A 25,829-nucleotide genomic window follows, 5' to 3' on the forward strand; every position below is an offset into this window, starting at 1 on the left:
ACATAGTACGGTTTCACTTGCGCTGTAAAAACTATTTTTTCTAAAAAGTTAATTACGTCAAGGTTTAATGAAAACAGATTAGAGATTTGTCTAATCACATTTAAATAAACTGCGGCCTATCAAATATACCGAATAATTCCCCAAGAAACAATTTTTAAAAAATTGTCGTGAATTTTTTTCTACATTTCTGTGAAATCAAAGAAAAATCCTTAACACCTACTGGAGCTGTGATTGATAGCTGTGGCTGTTCAACAGAGCCTTGAGCCAAGCCCAGTCACATAACGCATGCCCGACATGTCCATCTGGGGCTCAAACCACGGCCCCCCTTGCTCCCTGCCAGCAGAGAGACCAAGGGACAAGAGGAGGCACAGGGTGTGAAGTCGGGCCTCTTAGGGCTCGAAGGGAAGCGTTCAAAGCCAGCTGGTCTGGCTTTGAGGTAAATCGATGTGCAGAGTGAAACAAAAGGCAGCTGAAAGAAGGAGAAGAAGAAGAAGAAGAAGTGCAAACAGAAGGAAAGAGAGAGTCAAGAGGGAGGAGAAGTGGAGATTGGAACAGCAGGTTCTGTGAAGACGTTTGTGCAGCAACAACAAACAGGTGAGAACACAGGTGTCATGAGAATTCCTGACTCCCTGCACACAGAACTGGATGCCAATTGATGGTAACATTCTGTCATGTCTGTTGGAGGTTGTTTTTTTCTAGTGAGTCCAAGATGAGATCTTATTTCTTTTGCGATCAATTTGATTTTCCCTATTTATCACAGATCATTGTGACACTTTGTAGGCCGATCTCCCCTCATAGGACTGCACAATCAATTGAAATGTGGCCCACTACAATGTATATATCACTGGGAGGTGCAGTATTTGTCAAAGCCTTAATTGTGTATCAAAATGTGTTGCCTGTATATCAGATTCTGATTCACCTGTAAGAAAACACCTTTGTTACAAAAAAGCCACAAAACTACTATTTGAATTGGGATTTCGATGAAATCTACAATACATTGAACATTCCTTCAAATATCGGATTTATTAATGCACTCCACTCAAAAGGATTGAAATCAGACATTTTTTATGAAAATATTCAGCTCTATCACCCGATATGTCTGACAGCATCAGTCCCTTGTTGCTGCAGTTAGTTTGAGAAGATGGAGCATTTATGTCAACACAAAGATGCTGCAAGAACCACGACCCAGTAGAATACACTAATGCACAACAGCGAGAATCCTACTTGTAGTATTCTTAATAAAAATGTCACCAGACTTTTCTGTGCTGATCATTAAATTATATTTGCAGAATTATTTTAATAAAGTTCTCCAAACTTACTGAAGGCGAGAGCCCCAGAATTATTTTAACTACACATTCATATAGTTAAGAAACCAATATAGGAATACTATAAATCAAGCAGTATAGCGACCACGATCACAGCGGCATCCCGGTGGAAGTATTTTCTAATATTTTAGTTGAAAATACTGACGGTAATCCTGTGTATCTACGTTTTTTTTTTTCATTCATGGCCGAATAAATTTTTATGTACCATCATGTTGTCCAGGTTCAAGTCCTGGCTCGGGCACGGGATCTTCTGTGTGAGTCTGCATGTTCTCCCTGTTCCTGTGCGGGTTCTCTCTGGTACTCCAGCTTCCTCCCACAGTCCTAAGACATCAAGAGGGGACGAGGCTGATTGATACTCTAAATTGACCGTAGGTGTGACTGTGAGTGTGAATGGTTGTTCGTCTCTGTATGTTGGCCCTGCGATGGACTGGTGACCTGTCCAGGGTGAACCCCGCATCTCGCCCGTTGACGCTGGGATAGGCTCCAGCCCCCCCACGACCCTTAATAGGAATAAGCGGAAGACAATGGATGGGATGGATCATGTCCTTCAGGGGCCTGAGTTTGCACAGCAGTGCAAAAGAGGATGAAGCAAATTACAGGAAGAGCATATAACCTGGACCGGTGTATGGACTCGAGCCAAGCGCAGGACAATGCAGACATGTGTAACAAATTCTGAAGGGAACCTATTATGTTCATTTCCAGCTCTATATTTTTATTCTGGGACTCAAGTGGGAAAGCTTTGCATGAGTCATCGTCCAGAAAAATCCTCATTTATCTTTTGCTGGCCCTGCGAAGGCACCGCGTTCATCCTCTGTTTGGAAAAAAAACAAAACAAAACAAAACCTCGGTCTTAAAGGCCCTTTCCCTGAAATTCCATAATTTGGATTGGCCAATTTGTAGAAGCCTGCTGAAGGGTGACATCCCATACGTTCTACTTCTGTTTTTTCCACGTGTCAAGACACATGATCTAATAATGTAGAGTAAATTTAATGTGAGCAAGTACATCTCAGCTGATCTCAGCACAGAAGAACTGAAGGACCAAGGATGATAGCTGGCAAATGAATGGATGCAGAGTTCATTTGGAGCAGATGACCCTTTAAAGACATCCAGTTTAGAGCAGTCTGCATCCTGAGGGTTTTGCTCTCAGAGATTACATGAACACGTTACCTCATTTTTTTTTGAAGGCAAGGTTTAATGTGGACATCCCATGTTGAAAGAGACCAAAAATAAGGAGAGGCGTAAAAAGTTCCCTCCGATAAATGCCATACAACTCACGATCAGTTGTGATTTTTTTTTGATGATAGAGAATGAACATGTTAAACTATTGTCACAATTTAAATTAAAAAAAAACAACTTCTATCATCCTCTTTTCCTCTAAAGACCAACAGAGAACAGCTGACCACTACTTCGCTTAGCACAATGAATGGTAGTGGATGGGCAGGTTAGCATACCTCTGTCTTGCCCGCTAAGCTTCCTAATCATGTAGTTCCTACTATGTGCTTTCTGGTTCAAATAGGTCAGGCTCAGGATGTTGGTTGGTACAGAGTAATCCTCATCATCCTGTCTTTCAAAGTCATCCATTATAAGAAGTAGCAGTAGCTCTTCTAGTCATCAATAAACTTTTGGTGTGCTTTGTTAAATGAGTGCACCCAGTTAGAAAAGTAGTTCCAGCTATGTATCCGACTCTAAAACGATAATAGCTCTGGATTTTACATCTTAATTCATGATGAATGTTTTACACAGCAAAAGACTATTTTGGAGAAACCTGCTGTTCCACAACTATTCTTTGTGCTAAGCTAACAAGCAGTCAGTGGGTCTTGGTAGATCTCAGTTACCTACTGCACACACAGAGGAGAAAAAGTATCTGTCTTCTTATATTATCTTAATTTTGTATATCTGTCTCCCAAAAAATTGGCGTGATCCTGTAAGGTTAGTTGATTAGGCCCCTCAGCATAAAGCACTGAGAAATTTAGAGCGATGATGAAGATGGTGTTAAACTGTGAAAAAGGTAGCAGGATAATCTAGAAAACATACTATACTACACAAAAACAAATAAGTACATGAAACTGCAGCCAAAATACCTCATGTTGCACTTGTGTCCATGCGGTGTGATGAAACAGACTGTCACTGGAAGAGGATGTCTCCACATTTACTTCTATTCAGCTGAGGAAACGGTGTCATCGAACCAGTGCTTCTGTTTTTGAACAGCTGTACATGTTTTTTTTGTAACTCCTATACTAGAGAGAGTTGAGAATTTTAAAATTAAAGTAAGTTGGTATGGTGTCACTGTTCAAATTTATTTATTTGTTACAGTGAGGACAGGAATAGTTGAGAGGAAAGCTTTTGTGCAACTTAACTTCTCTCTCTCTCTCTCTCTCTATATATATATATATACACACACTGCAGCAATTTCTTATTAAGCAATTACATCAGAGTTATCGTCTTACATGCTGTATTTAAATGTAATAACTGATTTAATGTTTTTGGCTGGATTATAGTTCAGTATCAGAAACAGAAAATGGAGAAAAAATAATTATGTCACAGAAATCGAAGTGGGCTAAAAAAATGACGTTGCTCTATCCCTTTTTGTAGAAGAACCTCACTGTCATTTGAGCAAGTGTACAATGGAATTGCAAACTTCACATGGAGCGTCTTTAATTAATAAATACATTAATTAATTGAGTAAACAAAGTCTATACATACCTATTATATATACAGTAACTTTGTGTGATAGCTAAACCTGGTCAGTGCCTGAGTGCCTCCTAATGCCAGTGAAAACAGTCCATCAAGCACCACACCTCCTCTGAGCCTGCAATACACGTGACTTGCTCATATGAGAGTCGAAGAGTTCCCGCCTTCTTTTTTAATTGGTTGTTTAGCAGACGCTGAACTTTTCAATTGGATGAAGGAACCGCCCATCAAATCAAATTCCATTTCTGTTGTCTTAGAGATATGACGTCAAATGTATCTAATGTGATGAGGCTGAGCCGAGTAATTTGGAAAAGTAGTTGGCCAAAATCAGGCTTGAAGTGACAGAAAACAGATTCAGTAAATGTTTCTTCCAAGAGACACTGTTTTTGTTCATGTTAATGCCAAAGTTTCCCTGAGGTCAGGATTGTTTTTACTGTAACAGGCTCACCCTTTGGGCGGATTTGGAACAGAGTTACTATTATATAGCTAAGTCAAAGTGTTAGCATGTAGGCTAACGCTATAAACCATGTCGACTTCTCACGTTACTTGCGGTTTTTAAGTTTCCAATATAAACACAGACAGTTACTACTAGCTGTAATGTTTTTTTGAACTGTACTGTGTGTGTGTGTGTGTGTGTGTGTGTGTGTGTGTGTGAGCGAGAGAGAGAGGGAGAGAGAGAGAAGGGGAGGGAGGGAAGGAGAGAGAGAGCTCGTCAGATGAGGGGAGGAGTCTCTCACTGACAAGAGGGAGACTGGCTTTTCTGAGTTTGTCAGCTCCCCCTAAAATAGCAGTCAGCGTGTAAATGTGAACTGAAATTACGTTTATCCACTGGAGCCACCGATATAGAGTGTCTATATACAGCGGCTGACTTGGGAGTAAAGGTGAGTAACGGAAATAGAAACAATAATGTTGCGGTGTGTGGCAGCGGCAGATACAGTGAGTGTGTGTATGTGTATGTCTGTGTGTGTCTGTGTGTGTATGTGTGTGAGAGAGAGCGTAACGTTAGAAAAGCACAAGAGGGAGGCGTAGAGTGGCTTTGGGAGACCGGGAGACGTTAAAAGTACATCAACTTATCTTCCTGGCGGTACATGTTAACGGCGACTCGTGTCACACTGTAACATTTTTACGCCGTTTAATCGTAACGTTTTCACGACGTTAACTCGTGAGGGATGCAGTCAGGAGCGCGCGCGCTGTTGATATTAGTGAATTATTAGAAACTTTTTTTGTTTTGTTTTTGTTTTTGTTGGCGGTTCGCAGCGTAATACAGTTCTTCAGTATGACCCACTGGTGAAATATTATCCTAAAATCTCTCTCTTGAGTTCAATTCGATATTGAAGGTGTAATATACTGTACTTTGTTCAACAGGCGAGTAGTCTGAGTAAAATAGTAGTTATTGCGTCGGTGATATCACTGTTGTATCACAGGGCTACAGTTAAGTGAGTGGCAGCGTTAGCAACACATGCCAACCTCTCACAACATATTTTGTTTTTCCTTGTTCACATACTAGCGCAGCTAGTGCTTTTGTCTCTGTGGCATCACTTACAGCATGAAAGTTGCAGTCAGTGTTGTTAGTTTTTATTTAGGAGCATCTAAGTCGTGTGGCATCAACTCATAATTTATCTGTTATTCTTGAACTGTTGTGTCTAAGCTTTGTAGTTGTTACCTGGATATAAAGCAGTTTAAACCCAATCATCACTGAGTTTTAATTGGGAATTACGGGGACAGTTAAAACTGAAAATACCAGTTAAAGAGCCCCTGATCAGGTGAAGTAATGTGCAATATGTTGGAGAGATCAATTGACATTTACACTTAAACACAGTATGCATGAGATAAGCTCCATGAATGTTTTGGTAATTGAGCCTCTGAGGGAGAGTCTTTGCTCTCTGGTTGCTCTTTGATTCTCCTTGTGGCCTGAACCCCCTTTTTGGAGTGGCTCGTGACATGACCTTCTCAAATGTCTCCAGTGTGGACTGCCTTAATGTGAATCATTTTGATTGTTTAAATAAGAAATACCATTCATTGATCCTATATTTTTTTCCTCTTGGGTATGTTAAAAGCATTTTTAAATTTAGAAGTCTCAGTACATTTTTTTGGGTCAGTCGCCTGACATGTTCCAACTTGTGGAAAGTGTTTTGTTATTTGTGGATCAAATCCAAAGTATGTATGAACATTCTTAATAGCAAAATATACTTAACATTTTTTTCCCTTTAACCTCAACAATAAATATTTTACCTCCTTCCATACATCCCTCACATTCTATTGATGTATTTTATTTTTAAATACGCATTTGAGAGAGCATATGAAAACAGGTAAATGAAAAAAGTTCATGCCTGATTGAGCTGGATTTTGCCTTTTCAATAACATAAGGGAAATAGAATCACCTTGTCTGAAGCAATTTTGAAATAGCAGATGTGGAACTCACATGAACGTTTAGCCCCCCCGCCAAGAGGAGCAGAAGAAGAAGCTTTTTCATTCATTTATAAGCTTTAAAAATAAATGGGCCAAATGAAATGAAACAAGTGCAAGAATTTGAAATAATGTTTTTGGACTTAGAGGTGTCAGAGCGGCGGCATGGTGGTACAGTAGTTAGCACTGTCGCCTCACAGCAAGAAGATTCTGGGTTTGAGCCCCGGCTCGGATGTGGGTTTTCCGTGTGGAGTCTGCATGTTCTCCCTGTGCCTGCGTGGGTTCTCTCTGGGTACTCCAGCTTCCTCCCACAGTCCAAAGACATCAAGAGGGGACGAGGCTGATTGATACTCTAAATTGACCGTAGGTGTGGCTGTGAGTGTCTGTCTATATGTGTTGGCACTGCGATGGACTGGCGACCCGTCCAGGGGGAACTCCGCCTCATGGCCAAAAGCTGCTGGGATAGGCTCCAGCCCCCCCCCCCCCCCCCGTGACCCTTAACAGGATAAGAGGTAGAAAATGGATGGATGGAGGTGTCAGAGCTTTGTTTTGGGGCAAAGCTCAAGCCCCTCATGATGCACCCTTTTCCTCTGTAGTGATAAAATAGTGCCTGTACCTGAAGGGTTGAGTGCCACCTACTGCTCATGATCAATTCCTGATACCTGCAGGATGAAAAATTCAATGTTGTTTCACAGGTTTTCTGTTAGAAATAATTTACGATACATAAGGATGGACTATGACTTTGTTGAAACATCACCTCTGCAGCTCCAGTTATGTTTATACAATGCTTGTCTCATGGTGGAGGGGTGTTGCATAGTTAGAACCTGTCACATTTTGGGGCAGATGCATTTAACATAGTGAAAAAGGTCAACTTCTTACTGAAGCGTTCTCTTCTTAGTTCCCCTCTAATGTATTTCCTCAGGGACACTAGTTCAGCAGCAGTTTTATTATCCTTTGTCCAGCTCAGTCCTGATGGTATGTATATTACCACGTACCATACCCGCTGGTTGCCAGTGATATTGAAAGCAAAGCAGTAAAGCACTCTCCAATCTACAGTCATTAGCTTCCATGCTGCCCTGGGCCTCGCTAGTAATGGGCCTTGTTGCTCATGATCCACATCACGTGAGCTTTTATGTGTCATGTGTGGATGAAGGATTCTTTCAACACCACTGAAATTAATCTCATTTCAACAATTTATGTCATATATTAGTCACTGGAATGAATACATATCTATGGAGGCACAGATAGGGCTATTATAAATGTTGTTCTTATGCAGGCATTGAACTGTTGCTCTAACCTCAGAGACCCTTAATGTTCTGCTTGTGCCATTATGGGAGTATACAGGGAGGTTTGTTAATATGACTGTTAGAATCCCTTCTGTATCATTTAATCAGTGATGTGAAATAGATGGCTGATACTCCATGATGACGACCACTGTTTATTAAATGTTTTAGCCTTATTACATGTTGTGTTTGTGTGCCCCGCTTGTCTCCGTAAATGTGCATTTGTTCGTGTCAGCGTCTTTGCACACGTTCTCAGTGGAAAGGGAGAAATGAGAGGTGGTGATGGTGTGAGGAACGGGCAGCTGCAGCATCTTTTGCTGCACTCTTCATCCCACTTCAATCTCAGTTTCTCAGCTTCTCCTTCCAGGAGAAATGTGGAGTGTGTGGGCGAGTCGGATCTGCAATTAACGCTGGTTGTCAGAAAGAGAATGCTGGCGTTTACACGATGCCTCTGAATCACTGAGTGAAAGTCTTTCACCACCACTCTTCTCCTCCCAGGACATTTTTCCAAGGAGGACAAAACACCAGAAAGCTGAAAGCCAGGGGTGCACTGAATAAAAAATGAGAGATAGGAGCTGCACATTCTTGGTCCAATAAAAAGGATACAGTTTCTTTGATTGTTTGGTAAGCCAAGATGTTCTTTTATCCTGAAAATGAAGCTATGGAATGACAGCAATTGAATTAGAATTGTTTATATCCTTCTATATGATTTAGGAATCTCTTTTTAATATTTGTCCTGTCTTTAACAATTCTTTGTGCTGTATTGAAGTGGCAAGGCTGATAGTCATGTCTGTAGCACACCTTTGACAAATATATTTTCTGGCAGTTGCTTAGTTATGTTGGTAAAATCAGCTACACCAAGGTCCAAAACATCAGAATGTTTGTGTTAGTGAGCAGGATGAACGGACTGAGGGAATTAATTGTCTTCCTGTCCTTTTCTTGGCATTGACAAGTCTTTATTTTTTTGTAAACTCTGGCATGCTGGCATTGGTGTCTGTCTTTTTAAGATCATGAGAAAAAACAAGATCACTGGCAAGATAAGGCTCGGTAAGCCTTCTCCTTGACTATCAAAAGCATCTTAGTAACATGATTCATTGTTTATTGGAGCTCTATCATCAATATGGAGATTCCAGCATTCTCCTGTGAGACCTGGAGGTCGGATGCAGAATCTTGAGCCTGGCAGATAATGTTTGAGACCACAGTTAACTGTAGACTAAAGACATAAAATGTGTACCTCTTTATTGGTAAACAAATGATATGGTTTATTAATGGATAGTTCCAGTGTCACTTTCCAGCAATCACATCTGAATTACAGTTTGAATATGAAGCAGAAACTTTATATCGTTTGGTTTTAAGATGCGAGACACAATTTTATGATTCCTTTTTTTCTGAGTTTGGTGAATATTAAATCGGTCAGTCTGTGTGGGCTTTTCAGACGGCTGCTAGGAGGCCCTCTATTCAATTTTTGGCCCTCACCTGTGTATACGTGTACTGTCCATATTAGACAGGACGTTCATGGACTGGGTGTGAGCGTCTACACTTTGCCCTGGGTGTCAGACATCATTAAAGTGCTAAAAACACATTAATATTTGTGGTTGTTTGAAAGAATACTATTGTTTTTAATATTTAAAAATGACAATGAACTAAGTTAATACAAGGCTAGAGGAATAAGTCTTAAAAGGCTAAAAAAAAACTGAATTAGCATTTTACCATTTCCCTTGTCTCAAATTCAATGGATTTTTGAATGATTTTCATGTTAAATGCCTGAAATAAGGTGTGTGGTTAACACAAGCTGAAGATATTTTCACATGTCAGTGGCATAAGATTAGAATTTTGATGTCGGTTGGTATCAAGTGGAAAAATGAGACTAAGGAGATTGTCGTTGATATAATGCGTGAAACTAGTTATGGTTAAAGCCATACATCTGTGGTGCAGTTCATTCAATGCACAATGTTATACTTGAAAAGATTTCATTTACTGTTCAAAAATGATAGAAGTAGTGGTGATAAGTGAAGATTATCTTGCAAAACAAACCTGTGCTTAAACATTTTTCTGTTTCAGATTTTATGTTCAGTAATAATCCAAAATCCAATAAAAAAAATCTCATTGGCCTTCCAGGTTGGCCTACAAAATTATGTAATCCTCAAAGCACACTGTTGAAATAGCCCGTTACAATCTCATTCTCTTAATAAGAAGTACTTTTTAACTCTGGAATGTTTTGGTAATAAAGTTAAAAATGACCCAGATGTCTCATGCAGACAGAAACTTTGACTGTATGGTGTTGTTGAGGCACTCTAATAGTTTGCCCTAATCTCTCAGGGTGAATGTATTACTCGCTGAGGCACTGTTTGTATAGCAAGACAGCTAGCAGTGACCTTTCAACTGTCCTGCCCTTGACTGGGACCTCTGGTGGTAAGCCACCGTGTTTGGCTCACTCAGCACATGTGCTGCTGCTGAGCAGGGTAGAGCAGCTTAAGGCCGAGCACCATCTTTTCCTGTCTCCACTGCTCTTCCAAATGAGGCCTGACTGGAGGTCCCCTCACCTCGTCCACCTGGACCACACAGGAGAATCAGCAGGAAGATCCTCAAGCAGAGCCATGCTCTAAATCTGCTGTTAATCTGCTTTCACTGGTACCATCCAAGTCCCTCTCTCAGTCAACAGCCATACCGCTGAAGACTTAAACAAACAGGACATAAGTCATGAGAATCTTCACTGTCATTGTACTCTTGTACAGAAATTTTATGGAAGCACAAAACCCCTAAAAAAAAAAGTATGTATGTACATGTGTGTGTATGTATGTATGTATGTATGTATGTATGTATGTGTATATATATATATATATATATATATATATATATATATATATATATATATATATATATACACACACATATATATAAAGTATATATATACATATATATAAAGTGTATATATATATATATATATATATACATATATATATATATATACATATATACATGTATGCGCACATGTATATATATGTGTGTGTGTTTGTGTATACACGTATATATGCAGTGCATTGGACCATTTTCAATAATAAACATAAATGTTGCCTTTTGAATCATCATACCAGATGTAGCTTCAGCTAATTTTCATCTGCAGTCCCTCGGCAGGTTTCATACAATATGCTTAGATAAAATAACAGCACATCTTCATGCATCATGACACTAATATACAACAGACAACAAGGGATACGAAGAAAGAGACACACATTCAAAGGCAAATATATAAAGTGTTGTAGTGCTGCATCCTAGCCAGTTTTCATTGCTCTTTATAGCTTTTATCTTTTGTTTCGCTAAGTTACTTTTATCTCTACGAAAAGATTCACACTGGTTGGGGAGGGTAGAGTGTGGAAGAATGCGGTGGAGCAAAGGTGATGACTTTGAGAATTTAATTCATTTAGCACCTTTCTAAGACGCTACGCCTTCTTCTTTGGCTTTCTGGAGTGCAAATAAACCACAGAATCAGACTGCATCATTTTAAGAGTGAGTGGGCATCACTTTGGAGACAGACAACTCAACCACATGTGTGCGTGCGTGTGTGGTTTTATTAGTCATTTTTGTCTGGTTTTCTGATAGTTGTTTACAACAACGCTCATCCGCCTGCATGGAGTCCTAAGAGCTGTGACAATATTATTCATTTGATTCATATTACAAAGTGCCATCATGTATAAACCGATAGTTGAAAAGGAAGTTAAGAAAGACATCTATTTGCTGAGTTGCATTTTAACTGAATTTTAATGAGACTTAAAAAAACATAAATCAAAGGAATATATTATAATCTAATTTACTAGATCAAAAGATCTTCCATGATTGCTAATATACCCCACTGTATTGAATTCCTGATGCTCTACTGTAGATGTTAAAAAGCATCTCACACTGGAGATTTAACTTCTCTGGCTTTGTATTGAGCCGATAAAGTAGGAGCATTGTGCACTGACAAAGAATTGAATTATGTGCAAAGTAAACTTTCAAAGTCCGCCGAATTCTATGTGAAGGGAGTTTACCTAGTTGTTGCTGAGTGCTTGTAGAGTCAGTATGAAACATCAGTTACAGCCTTCATTTACTCCGTCCTGGAGATAGTGTGATCGCTGTTATGTCTGTAAGCAGGATAACTCAAAGTTGTAGATGGATTTAGTGGAATTTGTCAGGATGATAGAACTTTGATTTTGGAATTGATCTGAAGCAGGATTGGTATCTGATGACATCAGATTGGCAGAAGCATGCTCTCTCCTCTATTTAATAGCCTCCCATAATGTTACCAAAGATAATAAGTATAGTTCATTAGCAATGTTTATCAGTGGCTGGTGTAGTAAATACAGCTGTGAGACGTGGGTGTCTTTGTTCCAAATGTGAGCCCATTGACAGGGTCCAGTAGCTGCTGGAGGAGTTGGAGCCCCTGCAGCTTGACCGGCCCCGTGGCCCTCTGAGCTGCAGGAAGGGAGCCTAGCCTGAAATGTCCTTGTTTATTTGTCTGTCTGGGAAGCCTTGTGAACCAGGACAGGTGGGAGGGATGTCATTCTTCCCATTATTGTGCAGCAGACGACCAGTATGAACTTGGAAGGGAAGTACCTCCACCAATACCACTACACTCATTGCTCTGGAAGTGCCCCAGACTTGCAGTTCAAAGTTGTCTTCCACTGCAGAGTATTGTCAGCATGTTCTTTGAAGCAGCACAAGTAGGTTCCAAACTCTAAAGCTCTGTTTCCACATACGCATGTACAGCGTCAGTAATTTTAGAAAACACGGATGTGTGGAATATCTGCATGGACCATTGGAGAGGTAGCTAGAGAGATAGCCAGACCCTGCTTTCTTAGCGCAGTGGTAGCCTTTGAGCTTGTTTTGCTTGCACACTGTTTGATCTATCTAGAATTCACTGCAAAAGTTCAATTGTTTTAACATACTCGCTGCAAATACTAGACAGCAAATAAACAAAAAGGAGAACTTCGCAAACAAATCTGACATTATGGAGGTTTCCATAGGAAATGAAAGGACTTCCAAGTGTATTATGGGACTTACAGTCTCCCAACAGCCATATGTGGAAGCAGTATGTTGTATGTGCAGATCTAGACATCAAATCTCCTCTTTCAGTGGATGCAGTTTCTAAATCTTTGTCTGGCCATATTTGATTATTTGAGTTCAGTCAAAACCTCTCTGTTTGAATCAAGGGCATTGCTAGGTGATGCTGTCATTGTAGCTCCAGTCTCTAGATCTCAGCTCTCAATAGTGTGTGAGTGGAGTGTTGAGTCTGCCCGCTGTTTGTGCCCCTGCCTGCCTGCCTGTCCTCTCCCTTTCTCCCAGTCCACTTTCCATCTGTGCGCTGTGGGCTGTAAATCTAGGTGAAAATGGTGTAGTTTTTCTACCAGTGATCTGTCGCCAGCTTGTATTCATGTCACACTGTCTTCTTGATTTTGTTTCCCTCTTCTCCTCAACCTCTATCGCCGATCCTGCTGGCGGGGATGTTCAGAATGTATATGGTCCTGGGACTTAAAACCAGAGGCTATCAGCAAACAGTTGACTGAAGATTCCTGGTGAGGCAAGCAGCAGGGCCTGTGGGGGTCTCTCTCTTTCTCCCTCTCTCTGTATCTCTCCCTCCCTCTTTATCACAGTGTTTGGACACAGTGTTCATGTGACGATGAGCACACATCATCTGATTTGGGAAAAACTGTGGGCTGTAGCAGCAGACATACCCCTCAGATTATTTGCTCATTGGATGTTGTTCTTGATGTCAATAGGTTTTTGATCTGAGATATGACGGAAAAAAATGAATCTCTTCTGGTTGAAGTCAGGCACAAACTAGAAACCGTAATCAGAATTTCACAGTAAGCACCGTTCTTTTTCTGCATGTTCTTTGTCCCATCTGCCCTGTGAAGCTGTAGTTTTAGAAACTGCTTTTCTCAGGGCTTCTTCACAAATCAGAATGTGCATTGACTATTCAAAATGTAAGTCGTAGCATGCTACAGGTATTTACACACACCATAATATGCAAGTGAAGGTGTATTTGTTTCTCAGAATGCATTTTTGTTGGACACAAAATTAATTCATACCCCTGAGTGCAGGATGAGTCAAACGTTTGAATTATTTTGCAGGATGACTAAAGAAAGGGATTTGAGTATTAAAAAAAGTATTTTGAACTTATATTTGGAATAAGAGATAAATGAAGAATTAATACATAATAAAACTGGGAATGTGATTTTTTTTTTTAAACTTAAGGAAGTCTTAAATCATGTGGAAAAACCCAGATTTTGCACATTTTCTGGTCATTTCTAGACAGTATATGCCACACTGAATTTGATTAGCAGATGCATTTTTAAAATCAAATGAAATGCTTGAATAACATGCCTGTTTGCGAAAACAGACTTATTCTATAATGTAAAATTGTACTGAAAAATAAATAAATGCAAGTTAAGCTAGACTCTTTCACTGTTGATATGACTCATGGCCATCCTCACTGCCCAGATTGCATAAACCTTTTATGTAATGGAACACTGTGGGAAAGAGGCATCGAGTGGAAGATAAAAATGGGAAGAGAAAATCAAATATTTATCCAGAGCCTTTTATTTTTTCCCATTAAAATCAGACATTCTCTGAAGGCCCACAGTAACTACAATCCTAAACAGTATGGACTATATCTACTGTAGGTGTACCAGTGTCTTTCCACAGTGCTTTCCCTTTTTTATTTTGTAAAAGCTAGCTGCTGATGATCAAAATTGGAGGAGCAATGAATATCTGGAATCTGAGAGTCTAATCTGGACCCTCAGTGTTTTCAAAGATGTGTTGAGATCGGGTAAATGCTCTGTTGCTGCTGCTGAGACACATTATGCATGACGTCCCTAATATCCTTACACTGTGGATTCCCCCTGGAGGAAGATCTTGGTTCAACTTTGCTGTTTACCATTTCTGAGTTGCAGTCTGTGCAACATCAAAAGGCTGCCACGGCACTTAACACAGCTCACAGGGTTCCTGCGAGGGTGGGGGACTCACACTCCCTATGGTGTTGGCATTATTATTGTTCCCTGATGAGAATTCCATCTGATGATAGACAACCATTATGGACACATGCCATGGTGCCTACCACACCGCAGCACTAAACTGAAATGCAATGCAAATTTATAAACCTTTTGGACCTTGCATGCATACGTTTTGTTAGTGTGTGTCTATGGTTATTCCTTCTTTCGCTCTTTCAGTTCACTGCAAATGATCTGACAAAGCAAGAAAAGATAATCAATTTGAGGAGTAGAGCAACTCATATATGTATAAAAGCAAAAGCAGTGATGCTGGAATGTTGAATACAGATGTTGTGCCATGTCAAGTCACTGACTTGTTAAACTGACATACTGTCATAAGGAATGTTGGTGATGGAGGGCTTTCACTTTAAACCAGTGCTGTTATCATGACGTGTTAGCCATTAGACTTTCAATTGTGTTTACAGATATAGCATGGTGTGTCGTAATAAGGCTGATTCAAAATGATTTCTCATGGTCAAGAGGTAATAGTGAAGGTTCTCAGGTCAAGAGCAATACTTCAGCATCTACAGGTCAAATCTATGACTAGAGCCCAGTAGGTGCCTCTCATATTACTTTAGTGAAACCTGTAATTTTCTTATAACATGAAATCAGGCAGAGGGTCATTTAACAATACAGTACTTAAACATACTCTGAAGTTTCGTCAAACCCTTAATGAAAATCCTTCCCTTGCCACATGAATACAACATTTTTCTCAAGTTGCACTCACAATTTTCATAGCCTTATTTTGTAGAGCAATGTATGCTACGATAATGAAACTTAAAGTTGTACATCATTGTGCCACAGATAAGATATTTTTCCACAGGATTTTCAGAACCGACTGTGATACTGGAAATGCCTTCAATGAAGTGTTATTTAAGGACTGATTAGGTTTTTAAAGATGATCGTGTGGTTATTTTTCTGAGAATAAGATGCCATATACCATGGTAATACAAAAGAGGCAGAAACTGGGGCACTATTGAAACTATATACCATACATCTACTATTACTCATTTGCATTCATTTTTAATGAGACATAATTCATCACCCCTATCTTGCATCAAAGAAGTTATCATCAATTTCTTTGTTCACAAAAGTTTCACTCAAATATGCATCAAGGGATTTACCTTGAGAGGGAGAGCAGCTTTTCTACATGAAATGGATATAACTGTTGGAGAGGGTCATCTCTTTATCCTTGAGAAACTGAGAATCCATTCATTGGCTGGGCTCGAAAACCTGACTGACGCAAATGGATCATTGGGAATAGAAGTGTCCCAGCAGTAATTATGTTACAACGCCGCTGCCACACACTACCACAGAGGTGGGATGGGATGGGCGCGGGATGCTTCTTTTAGTCTTGTTTCCCTTACATATTTCCATTTAGTTAACACACAGCCATACTGTCTTCTCTCCCCCTTGTCTTTACTATCTCACTCTTGTTTTCTCTCTTTCATTCTCGCACCTGCTAACAAACCAAAACATATGTGAAGTGCAGTGGAAAGTTTCTGACTAACATTGATCCTGTTGAATGAATGTCTCATCCCTCGGTTGAGGAAAAAGTTTGTTGCTGATCTTGTCACCTATTTGTCACATTCTGTCTTCCTGGCATCCAGATCCCCGCTGTCTGTACCTTGAAGCCCATTGTCTGTTTCATTTTTTTCCTGCTATCCAGAGCTCTGTGGTACTAAGTCAGTTAAAAAAGAGACATGAAATTAATGTAGTGTCGTTTTCTCATGAAACCCCAAGGCACTTAGTCAAAGTCACCTTGCATAGTCCTCTCATCCCCTGACAGTAGTGTGAGAGTGAGATGGAGGATGTCTGTCTGGTAATGCTGTCAGCATATGATGTCCTTCAGTTATTGGTTGTAATATCCACTCATCATCGCTCATTTACAGATTGAATACATGTCCAGTATTTATCTGAAGAGCCACATCATTTCCCTTCAGTTGGGGTATAATGTGGCCGACAGTGAAACATTTTCTTAGTGAGAATAGACTCATCCAGTGGGGTTTTCTTCCCTTTTGATGTCATTTTGAAGGTGATAAGTAGCTTTCTGTCTCCTGGTCCCTGTATTACAGCACCATCCCCCAACCCAAGCAAGGTGCGAGCAGCATGGAGGATTGTTTGAACTTGCATTGATCCAGTGAGGGATTACAGCTGGGTCATTGGAGAGTTGGACTGAGCTACCAGTCATCAGGACAGATTAACCACTCACTGTCTGCATGGCTGCCATTTCATTGCAGACTCTCTGCTAGCTTTGTGTCTGTCCCCACTGTGCAGGTCACAGTATCCTTTTGGAACAATACTTTTTTTTTGTATCTTACAGGATTTAGTTAGGTGTAAACTCATTCAGTATGTGGACGAAACATGTACAGTGGTGCTGGAATCAGTCCTGAAACCTGGAAATAAGTAGGCATTGCTGAACATTTGGTTCCCTTGATTCTAAGTCAGTGGTATTTTTTTAATCAGTTTTCAGTTAAATGCCTACAACAGGGCAACACACACTTTAGATATTTTAACATATGTTCAATAGCTTAAGCTATTTCCTTAAATACCATACTTGTGAATTTTTAAGCTATAAGTATTAAGAATGGCAGTTTCTAACAAGTGGTTTAACAAGACACCAGAAACAAAAGATGCTTGTTGCCATGACATGGCACACGACATGATGCACTTATGCACTTACGCTTTAAAAAACTTCAAAGTTGTGGTTATATCTGATGATTATCTTGCAAAATAAAACAAAACTTTCATAACCTTTGTTATAAACAGCTAGTTTTTGCAAAAACAAAAACAAAAACAAAGAAAAAAAAACACTTACTCTGATATAAAAATCCATTGGCTTTTGACTGGGGAAGGAAGCCATGGCAATGCTAATGTCAAGGTGGCCCCGTGGCAAACGATCATCATTTAAAGATATTTGATAACCTTCTTAGGTTACTTTAAATCTGTAATGAAAGTGTTAAAAATGTTAGTCTTATGTCTCACATTTCAAGATCCTTATTGGTGCAAAATATATGTAATTTATTTTAATGTTACACCTTCAAGACATTCATATCATGATCACTTAATCTACTTTTAAAATGTTTTTTTTTTAAATTTCCATTACGAGAAATGTCTCCCAGGCAATGTTTTACAGAGGAAGAGGAAGTGCTGCAGAAAGTCTATGTTTTGCAGACTGCTCAACCTCTCTCTACATTTTTCAAAGCCCCCTTTTCTACTTTTTCTTTGCATGCTCTTGTGATGGCTCTTATTAATTATATCTCATTAGTTGCCTTGGAAACTGAGGTGAGGGAATGTATAACATGAGTTCAAAGAAAGTAAGAAAGAAAAATAGAAAAAGGAGGAAATCATGACAGAAAGCAAGCAAGAAAAGGAGAAAAAAGAGAAGGTTGAAAAGAGGGATGGAGAAAGTGCTTGTTGAGGGATCAGCCGTGTGTCAGATTAGCATCAGGAGACATTAACAGTAGTGATGCTGCTGGGGCCCCAATCCTGCCTTTCACGACTGGAGAGGGAGATAAGCGCACTCTCACAAAAGGGAAGAGGGAGAGAGCGTGAGAGGGCTGGCTTGCCTCCACTCCCCTCAGGCCAACAGCCCCATTTACAGGTACAGCACCTCCTGATGAAAGCAAGAACAAAGAGGTGGATGTTCATTTCCTACGATGCCAGTGTCAAGGCTCCATTCAACAATCGCTAAAGCAGGATTGAGGCCGCTTTTCTTTATGTTCTCAGTCTCAGTCAGTTATGTTCTCCGCCAGAAGCAAATCGTAACTGAGCCATAGTGTTGACACTTAAAATTTAATAAACATTTTTCATGGATTATTTCACAGGAGAAATGTAGCTCTGTCATGAACATGTTCTTTCAGTGTAAACTGAAATTTGTTGTGAGAGCTGTGATTCATTCTTACGTAACCATTGGAGCGTTTGAATGACGAGGAAAGGCCTCTGCCTACTAATTGTTAAGCGAGTGGCTGAGAGCAGTGTGTGCATGTCGTCCAGGCGGTGTAATGATCCTTTCAGTAAACATAATAAGCATACAAAGTGAAGCCACAAGAGATGAGCCTCTGTTGTTGTGTAGTCTTGGACTAATAGTCAGATGGTAATAAGGAGAAGGATCAGAGGGTTAGGGTGTCCCCAAGGTGGTCCTTCCCTTTCCTCCTCCACTCCATCTCTCCCACTCACTTCCCTGCTAAAGGCGTGCAGATGAATAACAGGAAATGGAAGGGCAGGAAGTTGAGACTTGTCTGGCCAAAGCCAATGACTGGACTCTAAGGCTAACCAGCGGATTCCACCGGGGGCGGCTAGCTAGCTGCAGAACATCAGGGCCACTAGCCTACACAGCAGCTCTCCATTCTACTCTGCTCAAAACTTGATTTTTGTCATTTTTATGAAGCAAGCTGTGTTGAGCCACACTGAGCAGATCAGGCCAGAAACAGAGTCAGTGACAGAAACAGCATAGAGCATCTGATTCAGATTCAAAATAAAACCAGGCAGACATATATCACATCAATGGCTGTGGTAAATGCAAATGTCGTGGCAATGTTCAAATGTCTGGCTGCTACTTCACCTTTGCGAAATGGAGACATGCTTGTTTTGACATAGTGGATGTGTCTGTAACACTAGTCACATAGGCTGAGTTTTTCTAATTACCTTAATTAGATTAATTATTTTTTAAATGAACTTTAGAATTTTAAGAAAGAATACAGTTTGTATGCCCTTGTAATGTTTTTTTTTTCATCAGGCAGGTCCTATAATATACAACTAATCAATACTGCTTTTAAATTGCACTTTATGTAGGACAACAGATGAAGGAGAAATGGTTCAAATTTATGTGAAGGAAACACAGATGTACAAGTGGGGGAGATCTGTCTTATGATCCGTTTTTAGGGAGGAAGGGGCAGTCTGTCTAGTCATGTGAAACCGAAGGTACAATAAGATACGGTGTCATTGTGTTAGACATGTCGTATTGACTATGTGTCAAGCTGATGTGGTCGTTCCTATGGCAACATATTCTCTACACATTGATTTATGTGTTACAAATGTTTGGTAAGCATCTTTCAGAAGTGCTGGACTAGTTTTTATCGAAGTGGGCCAGGTGTATGATATCAAGGTCTCTTTTAAGAGGGTGTGATGAGATGCTGTTGTACAATGTGCCACTGACAAGCATCGGTGACAGGAATTATTTGATCTCATTTAATCATTTGTAGAACTAGATAATCCCACTCTCCTCACTCAATTCTACCGCCAGTCTTCAGACCAAGCTTTTTCACCTGTTGTCATCAAATGTTTTGGCCAAACAAAACACGTGGGGCACTGCAAGGATCAGACATTTCTAATAGATTCTCATTTTTGCCTTGAATAATTTTATTTTAAAAGTTGGTAGTCGATATACCAATTTTAAGAATTTTGGCACAGACTTGGTACTGAAGTATCTGTGTCAACCCTCATCTGAAGGCCCTCTCAGCTTGTCGTTTCATATCTGTATAAGAAAATGTCATGACATAGTCCATTGTGCCTCTAGATATGAACCGTCTCGGTGCGACAGCTCCAGTGCATAAAGACAGCAGATGATATGCGCATGAATGCGTATGAGTGTCTCAATTCTCTATGGTGTACAGTTTTACTGGAGTTTTATAAAATGATTAAGGTCTCTACAGTAATGATCTGGTCCTCCAACATGCAGACAGGATAAAATGTTTATGCACATTACTTTGATAAATGCAGACTTTCATGTACGCGCTCTCTCCAAGAACAGAATTTGCTGGGCTCGATTCAGACCTTCCTCTAGTCTACTGGGTCACGAACAGGTGCCAACTCCCCCCCAAAAATACAATAGATTCTACCAAACTAGGGCCCCATCCACACAAAGACAAACCGTGGTCTAAACGCATAAGTTTTTTGCCGAATCTGTGTATCATCCATACGAAGACGGCGTTTTGGGGGTCTGTAAACGATCATTTTTGAAACCAGGTTCCAGAGTGGGAAAGATTTTGAAATGCCGTGTACGATGCTCCGTGATTACTGGCTCTCCGCAACTTTTCAGACACGCTTGCGCCATAGTTTCATATCTTCATTGACACGCATGCGCCACAGGCGGCAACGACAACAACAATGGCGGCGTACGGAGTAGTATACGTGCTGTTTGTCTGTTTGCTCTTGTTTCCGTCATATCATTACAGCGCCCCTAGAGGTCTGGCATGTGTTTTTATAGCGTTTTCATGCGTATCGAGTGCATTCATGTAGACGCACACATTTTCTGAGACGCCTTCGTCTTTATGACGATCGTTTTTGAAACTGTTAAGCGTTTTGTCTTCGTTTGGATGGGGCCTAGTCTGCTGACATCTGATACAACACTGATATGGCCACTAATTTTTCGGCAACAGCAGTGAGGATAAACTCCTCACCTTAGATACATGAGCCTCCTCTTTATCATTGCTGACTGGCAACAAGCTTTTGAGTTATTTGTAAAACCAGAGCTGCTGATCATGCACACACAAGCACTAACAAAATGGAGTAACGGTGAATTCACTGAATTAATGTATATAAAAAATGAATAAATGTACTTATGTGCACAGTTACTGCTTATTTCAGCTGACACTTAATAATTCCTTCAGTGTGGTTGGCAACTGTTTGTGGATGGGCTGAACCCCCTGACCCCCCTCTGATATAAGCACTTCTCAGTCCATTTGTGTGTGAAGGGAAGAAGAATGTAGTCTTATTCCCTGGACTCTTTTGATGTGGGTTGGGGAAAATCTTCGCTTGGGGTTCAGGCGGATACTTTCCAAGCTCAGACAGCTATGTGTGGGTAGATAGCAAGGTGATCTCAGTCAGGTTTGCCTACAGTGGAGCCTTGATTCAGACAGCCAGACACCATAATGCCAGTCCATCTGTAACCCATAATGACCGTGTGCCACTGGAACCGGTCATTTTCATTTTTGGTGCCAATTCGGCTCCTGGCTTCCTCGTTTCACAACTCTGGCCATATCTAATGGCCAGAGTTGTTAACCTTTCTACATTTGCAGTCATAGGCGAACTGTCGTTGTTTAGACATTTTTTATTTGCTGGGTGTAAATGATGGATTCGCCTCTAGGGAAGGGGTGATAGGAAAGACTCTGATGTTCCCTAGGGAGCAGTGTGGCCAGAATCACTGGCCAGGTTACAGGCTCCTGTGGGAATATACCCTCCCCACACCCTTCTCCTCCAGCCCAGGAGATTTCAACGACTGTCAACCCCTGAATTGGTGCTCTCTTAATCATTTTAAGAGCAATGCTGGCATCATGGTGGGTCACCCGAGGAAGGGCAAGGAAATGTAGCTGTTGTGTCTTTGCAGCAAGAGAACACAGATAACTTTCCCTGTTAAGGGCCCAGTTTTCTAAATCTTCTCATCAAAACATGAGGGGAATCTTGTGTCATTAAATGATCACACTATTTGGCCATTCATTATAGTTCAGTGTTTCCCACAGTATTAGATTCTATTTATGGTTGTACATGATGGGGGTTGGGCATGTGTGTGAATAGAGGGAGCCATGTTTTCACAAATAAATTATTGAATAATACCTTATAAGGCTGTTTGTCCTTATTGGCCGTACACTGGTCACAGCTGGGTGATCTGGACTTTGCTGACGACTTGGCATTACTGACTCATAGCAGCCTTCAGATTCAGGATAAGGCCACAGCACATGCAGCTACCTCTTCATGAGTAGCCCTTAACATCCACAAGAGGAAGATGAAGATCAGGAGGATGAATGTAATCAGCAATGAACTGGTTACAATAAGTGGGTCCTCTACCTGCAAGGGAAGTATCATTGATTAATGGGGTGGTGCAGATGCAGATGTCAAAGCAAGCAAGTCTTTTTATAGCTGAAAATAGAGTGATACAGAAACAAACAAAAATATTATTATCTCCAGTGTTAAATCGAGGCTGCTGTATGGCGCCAAGACCTGGAGAATGACAAAGACCACAATCAATAGACCTTTATCAACTGCTCCTAAAGATGAATACTTAAGCTCCACAGGCAAGACCAAATCAGCAATCATGATCTGTAGACAAGGACACAACAATCACCAGAAGAAGATGAAATTTGATGAAGAAGATGGTGATTGACAGAGTACACGCTGGGAAATCCAAAGACAGTATGGACCCGGTATGGGAAGAGGAAAAAGGCCAGCCAAAGGCAATGATTACACAGGGTAGCAGATTTAGAGGAATGCCCATGACCATCATCAACATACGGTCCTCCTATTTACTACTGAAGGGCCATATTATAATCATACACCCCCCACCCCTTTGATGATTGATGATGATATGTTGTTGTTGTTGTTGTTGGGGTTTTTTTTGTATCCAGAATATTAATATGTTGTGGTCGTCGTTGATATTTTGTTGAGCCAACACAAATAAATCTGTAAATGTGAAACATCTGTTTATTCCAGTGTATAAGGTATTTTAATTTGATTTTTGTTGTGTGTGGGTGAGAGTGTGTGTCTAAGTGTGTGCATGGGCACATTATAATCCCTTGTTGTCATTTCTTGTGTTTCAATTCATCATGTTGATTTTCATCAAACTGTGAATATGGTATAAAGATGGTGGACAAACTATAGTCGTCTATCTGAAAAATTAGAGGTCTTGAGGAACTACCTCAGTTGTCCAAGTTGTCATTGTTCTTGTACCAGCCAGTGTTGGATATGTTGTTTACTGTCCAGAGACAAAGTCTGTAAATATCAGAGATGACGACTGAGGCTGAAACCGCTGGTCAGTCATGTGAGTTAAAGATTCACTGTCAGACCTCATTCAAAATAGGTTTTTCCATCTCCAGTTTTGTACACTTTTTACTTGCCATTTCCATCAACCTTTCATAAAGTGATTCTACAAAATGTGCATCTAAATTATCTGACTACTGTCATGCATTAATTAGTTAAACACATGAGTGACTATTGCTGCTGCCCCTTAAATGTGAAACTGTCTTTCACTGACTTGAGCTCTGGTTTGAGTGCAGCAGCAAAAAAGATAAGGATGTGACGTGAGGATGTTGAGGACAGAACACAGAGCCCTCTGGTGCTTTGAAGTGCCTAAGGAGACATTATTGAGTGTCAGGTTAACTCTCTGTTTTTCACATGCTCTCTCTCTCCCCTTCTCACAGTGTCTCTGTCTCTTTTTCTTTTTTCTTTTTTTGACAGATTGTGCTGTTGTCCACTGGAAAGTGTATTGAGAGCAGTGAAAAAAGTGTCTACAAGAAAGGCTGTTGCACAATGTGCTAGGAGAGTGGTGGAAGACAGCGTGTTGTTTTTCTGATATTGTTGAAGTGTCAGAGAGACGGGAAAGAACGCAACAATGGGGCGGAAGAAGATACAGATCACCAGGATCATGGATGAGAGGAACAGGCAGGTAAGTGTCAGAAAACTCAATCCTATTGTACTGTCATCAGCACCTTAATGCTTAACTTAAATTCTTATGTCTCAGGACTATGTTGTGTTTTTACCTGGTCTGATTTAAAAAAAAAAAAAAAAGTACCTGTCCGAAGGTTGCTGTCTCACACTAGTTTTCGTCCTACGTTGGATCAGGGTTCAGCTCATTGTGTGCATGGATCTAAACAGACATACCTGCCTCCCCAAAGTCCTATGCAGCTGAACAGGGACCATGACATTTCTTTGTCAGTGCAGTCGTATTTACAGACATTATTCCCTTGCCAGCCTGCAATTTCAGCCAGAGAAGTTGATGAGGCAGCAGGAGTGCTGGGCTGCAGTGGGAGCCTCATGGCGTGGGAGTGAACTGAGGGTAGCAAGAAGCACAGCGGGCCGCCTGTGGCCTCCCCACACTGTAGGGCTTGTCCCCCGGTCTGGCAGTATGGCTGGGCCTCTTCGCTGTATCCCTATGTGTTTGCAGCTGTTTGGTAGTAATTACGAGCAGCCATTGCACCACAGCACCCTCTCATTTGCAGGGTGGGTCAGCAGGACACACAGCATCCTTCTCCGCCTTGGCTACGCTGGTCCCGTCTAGCCACAGAGAGGGAAAGAGCTGGAATTCACTCTGTCTGCTCTCTTTAAATAAACTCCTAAACAGCAAAACACTGTACAAAACAGCCTGGGTCTGTTAGAAACAAGAATAACAGGCTTGGATATCTATAACAAGGATGCTGGATCCATTTCTTTTTTAGCTACACTCCTTCTGGATTTGGAGCTAAGTTGAGCAACTTGTTGAGTGTAGTTTTTGATGAATTCTAGTTTGTTGACGTTGCATAGTTTTCGTACGACCACACAGAATACATGTTATTAAAGCTTCCTTAAAATATAATTAGCATTCTTTTACAGGTTTTTGTTGTCCGACATGAGGGCTAGAACGTGATGGTTAAGGTACTAGCTACTTAAGGTAATCAGTATTCTGCCTTTTCTTGCTGTTAGGCTAGCTGTTCAGCCAAGTGCTACACTCAAGGCCAATTATCAGTGTACACCTCATCATGGACGGGTTCCAAAAAGGAGGGCAGGGGAGGAATCACTCCTGGCTTATTTCTGGTGTCTACACTGTATGTGATCATTTGTGATGGCAGGGAAAACAGGAAACAGGAAATTACAAGAAAACAGGTTGTCAACTGATTGCTTGGTGAGTAAGTTACTGCATCATGTGATGTTTCTTACTTTATCTGAGTGGAGTGAAGAAAGGCTTTTTCTCTGTGGTTTCCAAGAAAAGTGGAGCTGCATAGAGAGACATTGCTTATTATTAATGTGTCTGATAAAGTCTGGTGTTTGCATCAGATTTTTAATGTCTCACGGTATAATTTGTGAGAAAGGTTTATCAGCAGAACACAGGCATTTCAGCTTGCTTTTGGTTGGTTTTAGCTGGCTCAGCAGAGAATCTGCACTGACAATAGGCTGCTGTGCTAAAATAAAGCTTTGGTATGAAGTGATGTATGTGTGTGCGTCTTTCTCTTTTTTTCCCCGTGGGGCATGAAGCACACAGTGCCATCTCCCTGGGGCGCGCTCCTAACCAAGAGGGAATATCCATTAGCATATGCTCCCCATTGTCGGGAGACAATTTGAATCTTTATCTACGTTGCTCTGCTGCTAGCTAGCCATACTAAAATTAAAGGGGTCGTTAAGTGTGCTAA

General features: G+C 40.7%; 1 protein-coding gene across 12 annotated transcripts in view; it reads left to right on the forward strand.

Annotated features, from left to right (window-relative positions):
- Positions 1 to 419: 419 nt before the first annotated feature.
- The window catches only part of mef2aa (myocyte enhancer factor 2aa), a 66,562-nt gene continuing 41,152 nt past the window's right edge, over positions 420 to 25,829 (forward strand). For 11 of the 12 annotated variants that reach the window (XM_086208946.1, XM_086208938.1, XM_086208940.1 and 8 more), the window contains exons 1-2: positions 4,744 to 4,897; positions 23,905 to 24,112. In XM_086208946.1, the coding sequence (XP_086065072.1) occupies positions 24,059 to 24,112 (54 nt within the window). In that variant the 5' untranslated portion in view covers positions 4,744 to 4,897; positions 23,905 to 24,058. Of the gene's footprint in view, positions 595 to 4,743; positions 4,898 to 23,904; positions 24,113 to 25,829 lie in introns of those variants that run through there. The other variant, XM_086208936.1, reaches the window with a different exon arrangement.

Source organism: Aulostomus chinensis, chromosome 7, assembly GCF_037954235.1.
Source record: "Aulostomus chinensis isolate RoL2024-O1b breed Wild chromosome 7, RoL_Achi_v1.0, whole genome shotgun sequence".
In the NCBI taxonomy this organism is placed as follows: domain Eukaryota; kingdom Metazoa; phylum Chordata; class Actinopteri; order Syngnathiformes; family Aulostomidae; genus Aulostomus; species Aulostomus chinensis.